At 40.0% G+C, this 18,366-nt stretch overlaps 1 protein-coding gene across 2 annotated transcripts in view; it reads left to right on the top strand.

Annotated features, from left to right (window-relative positions):
* Positions 1–18,366, top strand: part of WDR77 (WD repeat domain 77) — a 56,980-nt gene that overhangs the window by 22,145 nt on the left and 16,469 nt on the right. For both annotated transcript variants that reach the window (XM_078596965.1, XM_078596966.1), the window contains exons 5-8: positions 3,523–3,572; positions 11,875–11,945; positions 12,352–12,406; positions 16,440–16,511. In XM_078596965.1, coding sequence (XP_078453091.1) covers positions 3,523–3,572; positions 11,875–11,945; positions 12,352–12,406; positions 16,440–16,511 — 248 coding nt within the window. The remainder of the gene's footprint in view (positions 1–3,522; positions 3,573–11,874; positions 11,946–12,351; positions 12,407–16,439; positions 16,512–18,366) is intronic.

Below are 18,366 nucleotides of genomic sequence, written 5' to 3' on the forward strand. Positions count from 1 at the left end.
GCCTCATCTACTGAGTCCTCCCAGGGTACTGTGAGCTCAATGATGAAGACCTTCTTGAGCGAACGGGACCAGAGCACCATGTCAGGTCTTAGGGTGGTGGTTGCGATCTCCGGAGGAAACACAAGTTGCCGGCCAATGTCAGCTAGCATTTTCCAGTCGCGGGCCAAGCGCAGCTGGTCTCGCTCTATTGGTGTAGAGCCGCTCTTCGGTGGTTTAGCCCCTTCGCGGACAAAGGTCGTCCGTAAGGGGTGTGATGCTGCTGGGGGTGGTAGGGAGTTGGTGGCAGCTCGCTTGTCCTCCAGGGCGGACGCAAGGTTTTTAAGGACTTGGTTGTGACGCCAAGTGTAGCGTCCTTGGGTGAGGCTTGTTTTACACCCTGTGAGAATGTGCCTGAGGTTGGCTGGCATGGAACAGAGGGCACAGTCCGGATCTTCACCATACCATTGGTGAAGATTAACTGGTGTTGGAAGGACGTCATATGTTGCTCTGATGGAAAAGCTCAACCGCCTCGCTTCTATGGCCCACAGATCCTTCCAGCTGATCTTCCTTTTCTCCACACTGTCCCATCGAGTCCACTGTCCCTGTTTGGCAAGAGAGACTGCCTTGGCCCACCTTGCAGCCTCCTCTTGATGGCGTACTTCCTGCACTACCATCTTCCGCCGCTCTGGTGCAGTGGCCTTACTCCAAGCAGCACGGCTAGTTAGACCAAGGCCTCCTCTCCCTTGCTGAACATGACCCACAATGTCAGCATGTCTGAGGGCTGCTGTTGCCTCCTGGACTGCTTTTCCTGGCCTCCATTTGCGCCCAGTTGCCAAGGTCGGCGCGTTGTTGCTCACCACTGGGTCTCGAGATTCATTCAGTGTCATCTGGAGCCTGGTTTTTGCACACTTGAATTCCTCGGTTAGACTGGTGAGGGGCAGCTTGAGGACACCATCTCCATAGAGGCCTATGGTGGTAAGGCATCGTGGAACTCCGAGCCACTTCTTTAAGTAGCTCGTGGCTCCTCTTTCCATCTTCTCCACTGTTGAGATTGGAACCTCATACGCTGCTAGGGGCCACAACACCCGGGGTAGGAGACCAAACTGCAGACACCAGGCCTTTAACTTTCCAGGTTAAATCAGCAAGCCCCTAAAATTGTGATTGTGCTGTCTACCGAGGTGGATGATTTGTAATTTTGGAAATCCCACGGGGGTTGGCATATTTTTTTAAATAAAACCCAGATGTTTTCTCTGTATTGTGTACGGTGGTGGAGTTATTATTGATATTATGCATGGGTTGAGATTTTGCAAATAGAAAGTTAAATATAATATTGTTGCCTACTATAATGGAAACAACAGTAAAGTTATCATTCAGGAAGTGCATTTATAATGTCAGAAATAAGATTTTTACTTGAAAATATAAAATACATTGTTCTCACGGAAAGTGTCTTTATTTTAATACTTTTTTTACAGGGCAGTTCCACAGAAACTTAAATGTTGAGTTGAACATTTGAAAAAAAAATGAACAAGTCAATTTATTTTTACGGCTCGTAAGATTAGCTGGTGAAATGGATTTTATTTAGCTTGTGGCAAAATGTCTTTTACATAAAATTTGTTCTACAAGAGTAATTTCACATTCTTTATTTTCATAGAATTGGATTATTTTAAACTCTACCACATGATTAGTTTGTTGGCAAATAAATAATGCTGTGCTTGTGACATTCGTTATAGGGTTCAAAAGTTGGTGATGTGGATATTTGAAATGAACACTCACAAGTCTTAAAATCCACGTCTCTAGTTGTTTGAGGAATCTGGTGCACTGACCAACAATATTGTACCATGCAGTTTTTAATGTACATTTTTTTTTTAAAGAGGTGTATGTATGATAATATAGCAGGATCGTTGATAATTATCAGCGCTGTAATGTAATCTCCCAAGATTTGGTTCATATTAAAATGTATAAAGGACAAAACAACTAACGAAACCATTTTCTATTTTACCAGGTAAGGCCCAACTGAGCTATGTAGTTCTTTTTCAGAAGCAACCTGACCACAAATGATAGCTCAATGTGGAAATTTATAGCAGCCAAATGTTCTAAACGCATGTTTATAAATGTGGAAGAAAAACTGAAGGACCCGGAAAAAATCTATGTGGCCACAAGGAGTACATGCAGACTCCAAATATACAAGCGTCAGAGCCAGGATCGAACCCAAAACCTCCTGTATACCAGTTGAGGTAGTTAACATCTTGCCACCACTTGCAGACAATGATTCACATCACATGTGGTTCGTCATTTGTATTTTAAAGAGCTCTTTTGGGATAAAAACGAATGAATCAATTAAAAAAAATACCTTTTAAAATACACAGACCCAAGGTGATCTTACTACCTGCTTAATTAATTAAATACCTCCTCCATACCAGGCAAGGGAGTTAACTTGTTGCCACCATGGCACCCCTAAGTTTCAATGTTTTTGTACTCAAGGCAGGGTTGAGTCATCCTGTAATAAAAGCATATAATATATTTTAGACTAGGCCATAGGAGAGCTGTATCCTGATATTAACGTGTAAAACATTCATAGGTATGTGAAATAGTCTTCTTTTGTGGATATGACATTGAATTTTTAATCTGGGAGCGAGTGCATGCACATATCCTTTTGCCTGCTGTAAATCGATGAAACTGACACGTGTCAAATTAATCTTCAGGTGTTGGGATACTCGGCTGTTACAGATTGAATTGTGAGATGTTTTTGCAGTTAGATTTGTGTGGTTCAATTTTGAAAAATGTACCCACTGGTTTTTAAGAAAAACATGGGATTGACGGCATCCCTTCAGTGTTTTGAGCAACTTATCCTTGTCATACAGAATACGCGATGTCCCTGTTCTTGAGATGCATGTTAAGAGCTGTTAGCAGGGAGCAACGAGCACCAGATGTGATTTGAACTTACTTTTTTCAATGGATGGACAATGCTACCAGTGTGATTTTTTTACACACTCGACTTGCAATCTAGACCACTCCTGGTTCGATTCCATCTCCCGGCATGGCATCTCCCAGCATACTAGTACAGCACACCGGTGTGTTGGAGAGTAAACCCACAACATTTACAATTCGAGTACGACGTTTCGAGTATGACGTTTAATGAATGTGCCCATTGTTTCAACTGCCATGGCGTGAAATCGAACCAGCAGCCTCTGGATTGCCAGTCCAGGGTGCGAATCATTACACCCCCGCAACACTCCTATTTAAAGAGTGTCAGATATTAATATAAAATATCTAGCGAAGGTCAAATAGGTTTTATTGTTATTTCGACAATCATTTCGTCAATGCTGTATTGCAAACTTTATCCATCCACGAATTTACTTCTACATCAGCCAGACAAAATCAGCGCTATCTATGTCATTGTCCTGTACTCTGCGATATTTCAAGCTTGATTAATGTGTTTAAAAATAAAAGGATATAGCAGCGGGTAACACTACCATCTGCCTCGGTTTGACAGGTTGAGTACTCGCGCTGTCTTTAACATTCCAACTGTGACGTGTGCCCTAGTGTGAAGGTGTGGGACCTGGCAGAGCTCAAAGTGGTGTCGTCATATCGTGGTAAGTCACTTATGTTAATAGTTGGCTTTTTTTCAAGAGCGTTTAAAAATGACAAATTGACAAGCGCGGTCTAAAAATTAATTTCTGTTCCACCCACACCATATGCAATGCTTTCCACCTACAGATAAGGGGACACATTGTCTGGCATGCCAAGTAAGCGTGGGTGCTCGCGAGTGCGTGTTGCGCGGCAGGGGCGCAGTGGTTAGCGCATTGCGCGACTTGAGGTTTTGTTTCTTGGCCAAGACTAACATCGGTGGCAAGCGATATCTGAACCGGTTCTGGACCTCTACTTGGTCAGATCAGCGTTACAGAAGTACTCGTTGCAGTGAGTGAACATCAGCACTGAGGAGGCAATGGCAGGACTGGCCTTGTAGCTGGCCGCACCATCATCCCCTCCCCCGTGTGCTCTTTTCCAGCCTTGGGTTCACTAATAGATTTTTGCCCCAATGCTGTTATGCTATACAGGGGAACTTTGTCTTTTGTGCCCATGCGATTGATTTAAACACTGCATGTGCCTGAGTGCCTATATATGCAAGTGTGTTCAGTGCACTTTGTAATGTAAATAATCATGCTTGATTAATTGAAAACAGATTAAGGTAATTAATTAAGCAGTGACTAATACCACCTTGGGTCCGTGTATTCTTAAAGGTCTTTTTTAATTGCTTCTTTAGCTTGTATCCCACAAAAGATTTTTACACTTCAAATTACGAACCACAGGTGATGTGAGTCATTGTCTGAAAGTGGTGGCAAGATGTTAACTACTTCATATGGTATACAGGAGGTTGTGGGTTTGATCCTGACACTGACACCTGTATATTTGGAGTTTGCGTGTTTTTCCTGGTGGTCGTGTGGATTTTTGTCTGGGTCCTTCGGTTTTTCCCTCCACATTTAGAAACATTTCCACATGATAAGTCACTTAATTGGGTTATCATTTGTGACCAGGTCGCTTCTGAAAAAGAGCTATATAGCTCAGTGGGCCTTACCTGGTAAAATAAATCTAGTTGCCTTGGTGATTCGTTGATTTGAAAATCTGTATTCAAAATTAGGAGAGCATGTGCTCGCTCTCAGACGATAATTACTAAAGCACGCAGGAAGGCAGCCAGGCAGTGAGCCAGCGCCAAATCCCCCCCTCCCCAAAGCTCTGCAGTCCTCAATATATTGAGGTGTTATTGGATTACACTGGTCAACAAAAAAAAATTCTGGCCTGGACTTTTGCAGCTGTTTTAGACTAATTTCAGGGTGCTGATTACAAATCTGATCTCAGATTTGCTCTATCACATCTCATTTTATGCTATCGGCATACCCAATTTTCATTGATTTTACCCGAAATTAACTCTGTCACTTATGATTGCAAGTTGTTGCGAGTCAGTGACTGCCTTAGTGATAAAATATGGTGCTGTATTTTTAGGATAGTGTGTTTATAATATTATTTTATGTAGATATCCACATTTATTTAATATTTTTCTTCTGCAGTTTTTATTGAAAATGCAATATTTGATATCTCAAAAACTGATGCCAGATTTGGAATCAGCATCCCAAAATTAACTTTAAACCGTTGGAATACCTTATGCCAGAAAAAGTGTGTTGACCAGTGTAAATAATGAGTGTTTCCATGTGGGAGGAAACTGGAGTACCTGGAGAAAACCCATGTGTGCGAAGGGGGACACACCATCCCATACAGAAGGAACAGGTGGATTCAACTTGTTTGCTGAACTGCCTTCAGGCAAGCCAGAGTATGGTTCCTCAATGCCCAGCATTTGCCCAATCCACCAACCCTCGGCCTCCACAGCATTGTATTTGCAGGCATGCATCACCACCACCTAGTTTACATTTCATTAATTTATAATGTGATATATTGAACATAATTAACATAATTTGTACTTGTCGTAAAGTCCTTAATGCAGTATATTCACAGATTACATTTATATTTACCCACAGGCACTCCATTTAAAATAGCTTTGTTAGACTTGTGCAAAAATAAACAAGTGTATATTAGTCAAACCTTCGATGCACTTGTTTTGCACTATACATGGTTTTATTTTTTTCATTACCATGTTATATACTTGTCCTTTCTTTTGTAGGTTACCTTATATAGATGACACGTAAATGTCCAAATGAATGCATTGTACCTTTATAATGTACGACGCTATCAGCATGTTTTTTCCTCTGCATGCAAACAATATTATTGCAAATATAGTACATGTGTTGCATACACTTAGAAGGCTTTTAGCAGATCCTGTGCCACATATTTCACCGACCGGTACATTAGTCCAAGGCATTGCAAGCATCGTTTTCACAAAGCATTTGTATTTTTTTTACAGATAGGAATTTCTATTTTCTTGTTCTTGAGGTTTCGGGTGGCTGTTGATGGCAGGCGTTAACCCAGTTTCGTTGCAAGCGCGTGGTCCCCACTGCAGTATCGGGGGATATAATTGTATTCTCGTAGAAAATGTATCTCGCGCTTAATTGTCGTTCGTGCAACGAGATCGCTGCAGCAAGCTCGAGGCTTCTGAGGTTCACTGCGTACACTTTTGTTGCTCTGCATCCAATGCGGATTTTTCACCCTCCTTTCAAAGACTTACAAAAATCAGCAGGTGGCAGTATTGCATCTTTTGTTTAAGGGCCCCTCTGAAGACAACAATGGGATACAACAATGATATGTTGACAGCTTTGCGTTATTAATTTATTTACTTCAAATATATATTCATTTGAAACCCTCTTTGGTTCAGCATTAGTCTGTAAATATTGTAGGAATTCAACTTTGTCGTATTGCATTGAGAGTGGTTGTTTTCATGATCCAGATAGAACTTAATATGCATTGAAATGAATTCAGTGAAACCCCCGTGACACATTGGACAGCCTGGACAGAAGTCAGTGGAAGACAAACGTCAAGCCCTTAACTCATAAGCGTTGCCAGCAGAAGTGTCGCCTGCAGCGGACTGCAGGGCAAGGGTTGTGGTCTTGCATCCGCATGCGTGACTTCGCCGCTACATTGATTTCCTACCCATAGCAAGGCGACTTGGGAGGAAGAAAAAAAAATATATAAAAGGTTAGGAATTCACAGCTCATTTCCTTTCTTTCATCCCCAAATTGTTTGTCATGAGCTGGCTCAAAGGCTGCCGGTGCAGTGCAGTGATTGATAACTGGCTGCGAGGAAACCTAGGGGAGCCCAGTGTTGCTGTGGGTGGGAGATGTTGTTTCAAAACACTTAAAAGGAACAAGCGTCCCTCACCTTCAGACATTCACCTTGAGAGAATCCCATTGGTAATGTTTCTTGAGAGAATCCCATTTGGAATGTTTCTTGTCGTGTGTGTGGGGATATCTGAAAAAAAAGTTAAATATCATTGATTGTAATGGTCAATGATCAAGCGTTTTTTACATAAGGTTTCCAGGTATGTCAGAAGGAATGAAAAAAAACTAGGATATTCCTAAGAGTTACAGCATATTAAAGCAGTTGAGGGATTATACCACATTTCTAGCAGATGGTACTTGTGATTTTTTTGAAAGTTTTTTTGTTATGTTTTGTTTCCCTCTGTTTTGAATTTATTGATTGCGTGATCCACCCAAGGTCATATTACATTTCCTTTTTCTTTGATGCAAAGATATGTTTGCTTTGCAATATACTGTTTAATCACGTTCAGATTGCTCCTGCACCTTTGGAATGTGTCCGTTTTATATTTTCATGGTGTCCTTTCTGAGCCCTGCAAAATGGTAATACATACAAAGCTTGATAATGTGAGGGCAATGTACCACTTTAGTGAGAAATGTTGTTGTAGGTCCGTGGTGTTGACTTTGTATTCTTCTGGATGACCTGGGTTGAGTCTTGTATGGAAATGCTTCATAAATATTTGACGACAATTAGCATCTGATTTCATACTTTTAGCGCTCCATCATACAAAATTGACTTAATATTGTTGTGCGATATTAAACATTTATTTTCTTTCCTTACAATGACAGCTTCATCTGTAAATGCCTTTAGATGCTTATTTTGGTTAATGGACACTGTGTAACCAGCCAAGCGCATTCAACAGAGAAATTAGGTCGTGTCAGGTTCAGTTAATGATGACTATATGTAAGCTCTGGATTTGTAGGAATAACATTGTGCCTGAGGAATGAAAAAATGCGTGTTACGGTATTGCAAACGTGTAGCCTGCTTGCATGTTTTGTAACTCGTCAATTTTTTTGCACCTTGTTGAATTTAGCATAGTGTCTGTAAGTATAGGGCTTGGTATCAGCAAAAAAGGTTCCACTGGCCAAATCTAACAGCTGTGCATGAGAATTTAAAGAAATAATCTTAGTTACAACTTGCACCAGTCTTTGAAAACGAAACTTTACAGGATATTTGGAGTTGTAAATTTTAAGCGAGTGAAATTTAATTCGTAGAATAAACTTGAATCGTACTCTGATTTTTCCATTCGATAAAAGGTTTAAAGGCTTTACTTGGTAACGTTTCTCACTGCTAGATATCTTAATCTCTGTCACGAATATGTTTTTTTTTTCTAAGCCGTGTGGGAATCATTTTGTTGATGCCGTCGTAAAAAGGAAGGAAACTGCTGAACATATCAATCGTAACAATGAGAAGTTTGGGTAGGATCAGTTGCTCGGAGGAATAATGATATGAGATGGTCGGCTCGTTTTAATGTATGGATGTTAGTATGTTTAACTTATTGGTTCTTTCGGTAAAATCACGTAGAAGGGAAATAATAAAATAATGCCAATAAAACAATAAAATTCTCACAACGTTTAGATTGCAACACAAGCAATCGTCATCAGGTGTTGTTATTATTTACCTTCTACGTGACTTTACTGAAGGAACCAATAATATGAATCCCTGCAGTCACTAAAGCTTTAAATCGAAATTTATGTTTAACTTCTTTCGCACCGAACGTAGCCAACCGCATTAATTGAAGGCTATTGGAAGTCACATTCTTTAAATAACAGATTGCGTAATAAATTTGAGGCACATGCCAAGTAAGTTTATACCCGGTTGTGTGTGGGCTTCCTAGGTCTTTAGCCATAGGTTTAAAAAGGTGTGCTGCTGATGACTGGTTTAGGACTGAATGAATGAACTCAACCCTTATTCTTTTAATGCTGATCGCTCTCAAAGCTATTCAGTGCGACATCTCACCATGACCCAGTTTTGCTTGCGAAAGTGCGTATGCACGAGAGTCGTAATTGATTTATCCGCTTGTTCGAGAAGTGGTGTTAAATGCAAATCAAATCGCTTGGCCACATTTCACCACGTTGGACTTCAGTGCAATTAAATAATTAGCATTTTCTAAATTAGTTTTTTTTTTAATATGTGCACGCAGGCCCCCACCTTCCCCATTAAGAGAAACCTGCCCATTGCTTCAACTGCTGTGCAGGAGATCAAACAATCTCTGGAATGCAAGTTGTGTTAACGAATGCAATTTTAGCGAGATATCTGGATATTTTTTTATTAATATTTGGGTATGCCTTTAGTTGAAGAGCAAACAATGCATTTTAAAGCTCATAGAAAACCTGCGATTCGTTTTTTTTAATGGTAAATAAAACAAATGCGTGTGTTATGCTCTCATGGATACTCCGGTATGTGACTTTATTTGCAAAGTTTAGGTGGGGAGATGGTCACATGCAGATTACTGTGTATGTGACATGTGATCGTTGAGCAGTTGACGTGTGAAAGTGGTGATTATAGTAAATGATCCACCAAAAAACTGGGTCACATGTTGGTCATAAAATAAATACTTAGTTTGGTGTTTCACTGATTTTTTTACTTGATCCCTGAATGTTCTATTTGGGGTTTTTATGGGGTTTTTTTTTTATTTATTTTCCATCATTTCTGGGCTAATGTTGGTTATTTCTTTCCAACGTTCTCCCCTTTGCCCATGCTCATTCTCGCACGTTGCTTTGCGCCCATAAAGGTGCTGACTTTTCACGGCTGATTGGCATGCCAGTTAATGCTGCCAATACAGTATTTATGTGCATACCTTTGGAATCCATTAGGGTTATGCAAAGCTGCAGCTGGTAATTTAAACATAAATAACCAGCACAACTATCAAAGGCACTCGCTCATCCTAGATGTGCGCAAATATTGTTAGTTGCTGTGACAGTCCTGTGAGAAGTGTGCAACAATGCAGATTATTTTTGACTTATTGGGATATTTTTTTCGTGAAAAAAAGTAGCCAATTAGTATACTACTCTGTGCTAAAATGTATGCAAACATTGCAGCATCGAAATGTCAAGAGCAACTTTAGGGATGGCTCTGAAGGTCATTAGAGCGTGAATGTCATCAACTGGTGTACAGTGTTTAAGGATTGCCGGGAGTAGAATACAGCAAATTAAAACAATTTGTGTGTTAGCACCTTCCCTTTAACACGTTAACAGTCAAGTATCCCGAGTCATGATGATTAGATTTATGCAGATTAGGTGATGGTTCGGGAAGAAACATTTTTAAATAAAGCATACATTCAGCGAGGCTCAACCGCTACCTACCCTGGTGTTTGTATTTGAAGAGATGTTTTAATTTTTTACAATGTAGTTTATCAAATATGTATATTTATAATCCTTACAGCACTTAACTATTTATAATATTTTCAAAATACGTAAACAAATGCTTAATAAATGTAGAATATGCAGTAAATATTTAATGCAACAATCCAGATGTAACACACAGCATTGGATTCATTTGCATTGCACATTTTTTAGGATCAAAATTAGCTTGGGGGGAAAAAAAATCTGAAATTTAAATAGTTTGTTTTGGCATATTGAACAAACACTTATTTTTCTTCTAAAACATGGTTATATTTTAACCGACACCACCCGTATTAATCTCCACCGGTGCCGCATCGTTGCGAGACACATCCATAGAGCACTACATAAACAGCGTCAGCACTTGAACCGTACGGTGATTGAACCAGCAGCACCGACTGTCATTGTACTGCGAGACACGTTTTTGAAAGCCGAATTTCCATATTTCCATGGATACCCCTGTCTTCGTGTCTTGTCATGTGCACTATGGTGCATTCCGTGCCGACATCAGGATGTAATCCGGCAATCAGACGATCCCACTGCACAAAGCCAAGTTTTGCGAGTGTATGCTGTTCTCCTTTAACCGTGTCCTGTGCAATGCACTCCAGATATTTGTTAGAAATATTCCCATGAATTAGATTTTTTCTAATCTAAAAAGCCCTCTTTCTCACTTCATCGATTACATCGGTTGCATGGCTTCCGTCTACTGCTTTTATTTGTGTGAGAGCTTTGCACCGAGTCAATAAAAACTGCTGTAAAGCCAGTGTGTCCTGCTCTTAAAAGCATGGTTGAATGCTCAATAACACCTATGATCATTGTAGGGTTAATGAGCCCATGCTGTTAATTGGCTGCTGTGAAATTCTTCCTCAGGGCTTTGTGATGCTTGCTGTTTGTGATTACACCCGGGGGATTACTCTGTGTACAAGTTGGAAGCCATCAGTGATCAAAAACTCTTTTGTCATTTCCTGGATATAACTTTTGCATTCTGCAGACCACACACGTATATGCACGCACGATGTGAGTGCACATGACGGGCTAGTGCTGTAGTTATATATTTCTTATTTACAGCCATGCAGACAAAATTATGGAAGTTGTGTGTGCTTGTTTCTAAAACTCTACATTTTACATACAACCCATTAACTGCCATGTGTTCAGCTGCTAGGAAAGGGTTGACATCTTTACCCATGCATTTACATCCTTTTTTACCTTTATCACCCAAGCCCTATATAACAATTTTGTCATGAACAACAATACTTTTCCATGGTTTCTTGATGTACATTAATCACACAAGCCCTTTTGGACCCATGTACTTAACCTTCAACAATGCGAGTTTGACCCCAATGAAGCTTGGAGAGCTGAACGCAGTTCAAAAGGCCCCAAACAAAAACACCTCATGAAAGAGCCAATGCACAAGATCCCTGGGTTTGATCTTGCATGAAGCTCATGGTCAACCCTAAACCGCATCCGCACAAACCATGGAAGATGCGGATACCTGATGCACAAATGGAAAATGTAAAACTCTCCAGTTTGCAACTGTTATCCAAAACAGACCTTCCAACATATAACCACACAATGCTCGATCCACAAATTCGAAGGAGACATCACAGCGATACACTTTGCTGCTCCTGAAGCGGTTATCTGGCTTGACCACCTGAATGTGAAATTGTTGTTGCTCTGCATCTACATCAGCCGTACGAAAGAAGAAGAAGATGGAGCTTTTTTTAAGGCATTCAAATGTTTCTTGCTTGTTGTCACATTTTTAGAATTCTTGTCACGTGCGTTGTTTTTGTAGGTCATTCTGCTTCCGTGGACTGTGTCTCCTTCTCGCCACATGATGACAACTTATTCCTCTCTTGTTCTCAGGCAAGTTGCAATGCTTTTAGCATAGGGCTTTTCATCATGTGACCTCCTATTCCCCTCTCCTGCTATATATCGCTGGCCCTTGAACACTCACCTACTTGTTAACTCACCCATCAACAAGATACATTACGTTCCTGTCACTAGCATTAGTTATCCTTTCTCTGACTTATCTGCTTATGTAATATACCTTTTTAATTATTAGGTATTCTTTTAAGTGCTCGAATTTTTCAAGTTTGATGTAAATTTGTGTTCATAAATGTTGGTTACTGGTAATTAGCAATTCTTAAATTATGCAAAATGTGTTTATTAAAATAGCTTTTCTTACGAGCGCTTTCTGTCCGTGCACTTATATTTGTTTTAAAATTGAATTCTGTTCTTACAGCTTTCATGATTTATGCAATTTCAACAGGATGGAAAGATTATGCTCTGGGACCTCAGAAAGGCCAAGCCAGCCGTTGTGATGGGTGAGAATCTCATGTGACACTCGCCACTTACTGTGCATTGTCGCCTATATTGCAGGTGCATCATACGTGAAAGAACCTGGCAACTGTGCTGTCAAGTTGCAGTTTGACGGAAATCTTGTTTCAAGTACTGCGCCAGGCAAATAGTGTTTATTGCAACGCCAGTGCCAGGTCAGCTGCCGTGGAAGCAACCTGCAGCTGGCTTATCACCAAAGTGGCAGATGGAACATGTTCTCTCCTTTTATCCCTTTTATTCCTTTGAGCATTATATTTTCATGTTATGCTTTATCAGCTTACATAGCGGAATTTTTTGAAACAAACATATTGCACTCCCATCTGTTTATTTAAGGCTGTTGACATTTACCTCCAAAGACTTAAAAAAAATAATGTTCGACATTCAGGGAAGGTTTTTGTAACTATTAGTTACGAGTGGCTGGAAATAGGTCAAGCAGAGCCAGCCTTCGATTTCACACGAACAATCTGGGCAGAGTCCTTCATAGTTAAACAGGGGGCATATCACCACTGTATTTGGTCATTTAAACTCAAGTACATTGGTTATTTATATTAAACTTGAAATTACATGGCCATTCGTATTTTAGCTGAGGTAAGGCATTAGAATGTGTGGTATCAGTACTCAAATTATAATAAAAAATACGAAATGTAAATATATGTACATAATAAGACATTAGTGTTGGTAAATGTGTGCATTTTTCATGGTTTGTCTCCATTAATGACTGAAGCTGTATTTATATATGAACTATCCTGTAGATTATAACATCTACACATACAGTTACAATAAAAATGATTATGGTGCCAAAATCAGAGGTGAGCTGGAAAATTAATAATTAAAACCTACAAAAGTATCACAAGAAATCTCTTTTTAGAACTCTGCCTGTAGCACAGCATGGTGCGTTTACATAATTTGGAGAGGGCTTTATTAGAATGATTATATAATTGCTGTGGCTGATGGATCTGGCATGCAGCATGATTATTAAGGTCACTATGGGGTAAGCACATTCATTGGGCACCACATCTGTAATTGACAGCTGGGAATGAGGTACATGCATGGGTCTTAAAATGCGGGCAGTACTCCAGTTAACAGCCAGCAAAACATGCCTCGCTAACATTGGACGACACACTTAATTTGGATTAATGGAAATGTTGAGAATATTATTTCTAATGGTAATTATTATCGTGAGTATTTTTGGTTATTTATTAAGCGCACTGAGGAGAAAAGCGTGTTTTTTACGCTCCAGGAAGATTGAGAGGTAATTAGAATGCAGGCTGTGTGCGGCTATAATGGGCTCTGTGCATTGTTTTTTTCTTCCAAAAACGATATTCAGCAACCTTCTTTATTTAGGTGAAGGTTATGTCTCAAATGAATTTCTGGCTGCCAGAGAAGTCTGACCAAAAAGGCAGGTGAGAAGTGAATACCACGCACGCGGTAAAGGGGATTTAGGCAGGCAAATTCAGAAGCTCCTTGGTTATTTGATTTCGCTGCCTGATCCGATTCCATCATATCACGGGCAGCCAAAGATGGATATTGCCTTGACATGCTGGCGGGATTGGGTGGTTCATAATGCGTGTGCGGGAGAATGTAGTGGGATAGGACATGTTGGCGACGTAGGTCAGACAAGCAACAAGAACCGCATTGCACAAGGCTGTGTATCGTGACCCAGTGTGGGAAGATGGAAATGAAAGTGTCATGCCAAAAATATTGTGGGGGGGGGGGGGTTCCTTTTTATTAAGCTTATCTACCTGCAAATTTAGTACTGACATTTCAATAATTTATCATTCGAACTGGAGTCCTGCTTTCACAAGCTCGTGTTGGTGGCGTCGTTGCAATGCGAACAGTACACGGCTGGCCCGGTGGGTAGTTCTTGTTGTTTTGGATTCTTTGGGGTTTTTTTTATTTAAAGAAAACAAAAATAGCCATGTAGTTTTAACAAATCCATTCGCAAATCCGTGGACATGAGGCAATCATGTGCTTTGTCCTCCTTTCTCTTGATGGCACAGTTGTTGTCAAATGATGTGGCAGAGCAGTGATCTTTTGGCTGAAAGAGGCTTTGCAACAAATGGATAGTGCTCACCAAGGGGATGATAAAAACCACTGAATGTTGTCAGACTTGCACACACAACTCTACACAAGTGTATAGATCTATTCTGGGCAGCTTGCCAATTGAGCGAAGAGTTTAACCTTTTTTTCTGCCCATTTAAGGTCAAGAAAAAAACGAACTTCCACTTTTGGTAGTTAAACTTTCTTTATGACACGGCTAGAATCTCCCAGTCTCCCCTCTTCTTAATCAGTGCTCCTAATTATGCAGTGGAACTTGCAAGCGACGACGATGGACAACCAAATAGGGACAAATAACACCGTGCAATGCGGAAGTGTTATCAGTAACTGTTTTTAAGTGTATTGTACATATTTTACAGATCATCCCGAAAAATCTGAAAAGTTATGGAATTGTCCGCATTATTTTGATGCAAGAACTATTGTTCTTTTATTTTTGTTGAGCCAACTAAACGACTGAAAAATTATTTTAAAGTATTGTTTTGCTGATGCTACATGAAATACTATCCCTTGTGCAAAGGCGTATCTTAAAATAATTGTATAATTAAAGATAGTCGCACAGCTGCTGCAGAAATCGGATTGTACTGTAAACATTTTTGTATCTTTCGAGATGGGTCTGGCCACCTAGTTTGACACTAACTAGACTCGAAGTACAAATGCCTGTAGAGACACTATTTAGCTATTTATAAAGAAGCTGCCTGGGCTGCACGTTTGGCGAAGATGAGGGTTGAAGTTGGGTGAGTGTGAGTGGGATCTGGTTGGATGGGTTAGGGGGGATGCGGGTGAGAGAGCTACAGGGTAATGTAAATAGAAGAGGTCCATTGTGCATAGTCACGTATGCTGTTGTTTAATGTCAATACTCTTACCATCTTACTATTACCCAGGCTGGTTTACAAAAATCCAGAACTGGCAATTGGTTCCATAAAGTCTGATGTTATTAAATTATGCATACTAAACGAAGAAACCGTGTAACACTTGGTGTGACGTCTCGATTCTTTGCAGTATGGGACAGTTAAGGACACCATGTACATGGCCAGAATTCAACTCTCTGTAACCCCATTAAACATCTTGCACTTGACAATAGGGGAATGGAATTCAAGATTATTTTCTGAGATATGCGTACCCATTGTGGGTTGAAGGACCCTCACTGAGGGCAGACGGATGTATTTATATTATTATTTTTGCTCACATTGTCCATGCGATTTACCGTCCAGGTGTAACTTATCTGATCAGTACATATGTAAAGTGGTAGTCGTCAGCATAGCTTCATTTCCCTGTAGGAGGAGAAGCTACTCGACCTCATTTCAACAGCACGTGAAGTTATAATTTCATACAAATGCGAAACCGGTGAACACTTGCTGTGACATTTCTGCAATGTGTTTAGTGTTTTAGTGCCCTTATGAACATCGCACCTGTTGAGTTTGATCATTTGGGGAACAACATTTTAGAGAGAAATCTAAAGAAAAAAACAGCCAGCTGGTGCTTGCTTGCATTTGGAAGGACGTGACTTGGAAATCTCTGGGAAGGGTCGATTCAAGTCCTTCATCCATTTGGGGTCGATCAAATGAGAACCACTTTTGTGGGAAAGTCCACTAGTGGTTGCCCTTTGGACAAAGGAATGACTTGTTCCTGTTCTAGGAATGTGGACGTTTAATCACTGAGTTGGGGCTGTAAACAGGAGATGATCACCACCCCACGGTCGTTTGATGTGGAATTCAGGTCGGCTTAAATGATATTGAGTGCAGCGCTTGTATTTACATTTAGTTGTGTTGACTTACGCAAAATCAAGCTGCTTTGTTAACGTCACAATAATGCAATTTTAATCTTATTTTCATGCAACAGATGATTTTTTTTTATAAACAAAACATGTGGCTCCATTCAAATTAAATGAAGCCAACAGGGTTGTAATTTTTTTGCCAACCAGTGTTGTTCAGCTGTGTATTTTTTCCTCTTTGTTTTATACAGATACGAAGCCCAACGGATCAGTGCCAACATGTGTGGCATGGAGCCCACACCATAGGATGAGTGTTGCTTTTGGTAAGCTCTCTTTTCAAATTTGGGCATACAATATGGTGTTTTCAGAATCCTATTGTCAGTTTTGCTAATTGGACCTGAAATTTAAATATTAAAACCAAAAAACATGAGATTTTAGCTTAAAATGTTGATTCTAACCGTTTATTTTTTCTGTCGTCTTCAAACTGTTATCCCGATTGTGCTTTCACTATTATGTGATGAGACGAAGAATACATTCGCAATGGTCACCGCAGAGCATTTTCACATGTTTGGGAATGGGCCACAGAAGAAGTTTTCACAGAACTGCCTCTGAATTTCTGACCACTTATCCACACTAGGGGGCAGCGCTTTCGCACCCAATCTGTAACAGAGAGGAATCTTTGTTACGTGACAGAATTATATTTTTCATTTTCAGAGATGGTATTTATCCAAATTAAGTGCAGAACCAAATGTATTATGATGAGGACTTTTTTGTTCAGTCATTGGTAACTAAGCCGAGACCATAAACTCACTAAACAGGTTAATAACGCTCAGCGTTAAAACCTGGATTCGAACACAGGACCTCAGCATTGCCGGCTGAGCACTCTAACCTCTGTGGCACCCAGCCACCTCTGTGTTTTATTGTTATTATTTACAAACAAAAGAATACTTTACAAAATTGATAAAATGAAATTAGACAAAAATGCCCCCTTATTTACAATTCAAATTAACAGCTTCAAATACTTCTTCAGTAGCAATATATTTACATGTAAAAGTATTATTTACCACTGTGATTTCAAAGTGCTGGGTCACCTTGTCGTATCTGACAAGAGGAGATGATTCCTGTGTGTAGTGCACAACCTGAGGGTGTTGGGGTTTGTTAAGTCAGGTCTGACATTGAATTTTAATCCGCCGTTTGAAAAGGTCAGATGAACCCCGGGCGGTATGGATTGCAAAGAGTTGCTCGTTTCAAAGGCAGTGCCACGCGAATGGGCCTTGATTAAGCTAATCTAGTGCCGCTTATGACGGTTAAAGTATTCCCATTAGTCATTCCCCAAAGCTGCCACTTTCTAATTTGATTTTACTCACATTTTCTTCATTTTACTTATATCACTGCAATTGCCACTCCTGTGACTTTTGTAGAATAATATTAATATACCCTGGCTGAAAATCTCCATGGACTTAAGCATTATAAGGTTAAAATGTCGACACTTTGAATTGAATCCCAGTAACTTAAGTGTAAACTTGACTTGATATGCATGCATTAGCAAAACGAATTAAATATGTTCCCTGCTTTTGGGTTTTAATTCTGAATGTAAATATCATGCATCCATTCTTTGTTTACAGGTTACGACCGTGCAAATGCTTACCCCGAGCTCTCAATACTCTGATAGTGCGCTGTTTTTGAGTTGTACGCCTTTTGGCGTCTTCTGGTCCAACACCAATGGAGACTAGGCTCTAAGAAAAGCTGTCTCGGGTGTGGACCAATCAACTTCAAGGACAGTGCATATCATTATCAGAGTTGTTTCTTTTTGTTTGCATTTTGACTGCTTGTGTTGTGGTTATTGCAAACATGATGCCTTGTATAAAGGTGTCAGTTTTGTACCAGTTTAAAGGGTAAAAACCTGTTTCATTATTGAAAAACCTTTGTACCTTCAAGCCAATGGGACACCCGGGTGCTTGCACTGCAAACAAATAAGCTCGTGCAGGCCAGGATGGGATAAAAAAAACAAATGCCATGGTAATTGTATTTGGTATCATAAAATAGTGTCTGGGCAACTTCCCCATGGAACATGTGTGCAGTACATACTAACCATCTTTATGCAACAGACAACAACTATTCAGAGTTTATTAACAATTCTCAACTTATTTTAATTTGAGGTTCCATATTTTGTGGGGG

This window comes from Lampetra planeri, chromosome 8, assembly GCF_965212315.1.
Source record: "Lampetra planeri chromosome 8, kcLamPlan1.2.h2, whole genome shotgun sequence".
Lineage (NCBI taxonomy): Eukaryota > Metazoa > Chordata > Hyperoartia > Petromyzontiformes > Petromyzontidae > Lampetra > Lampetra planeri.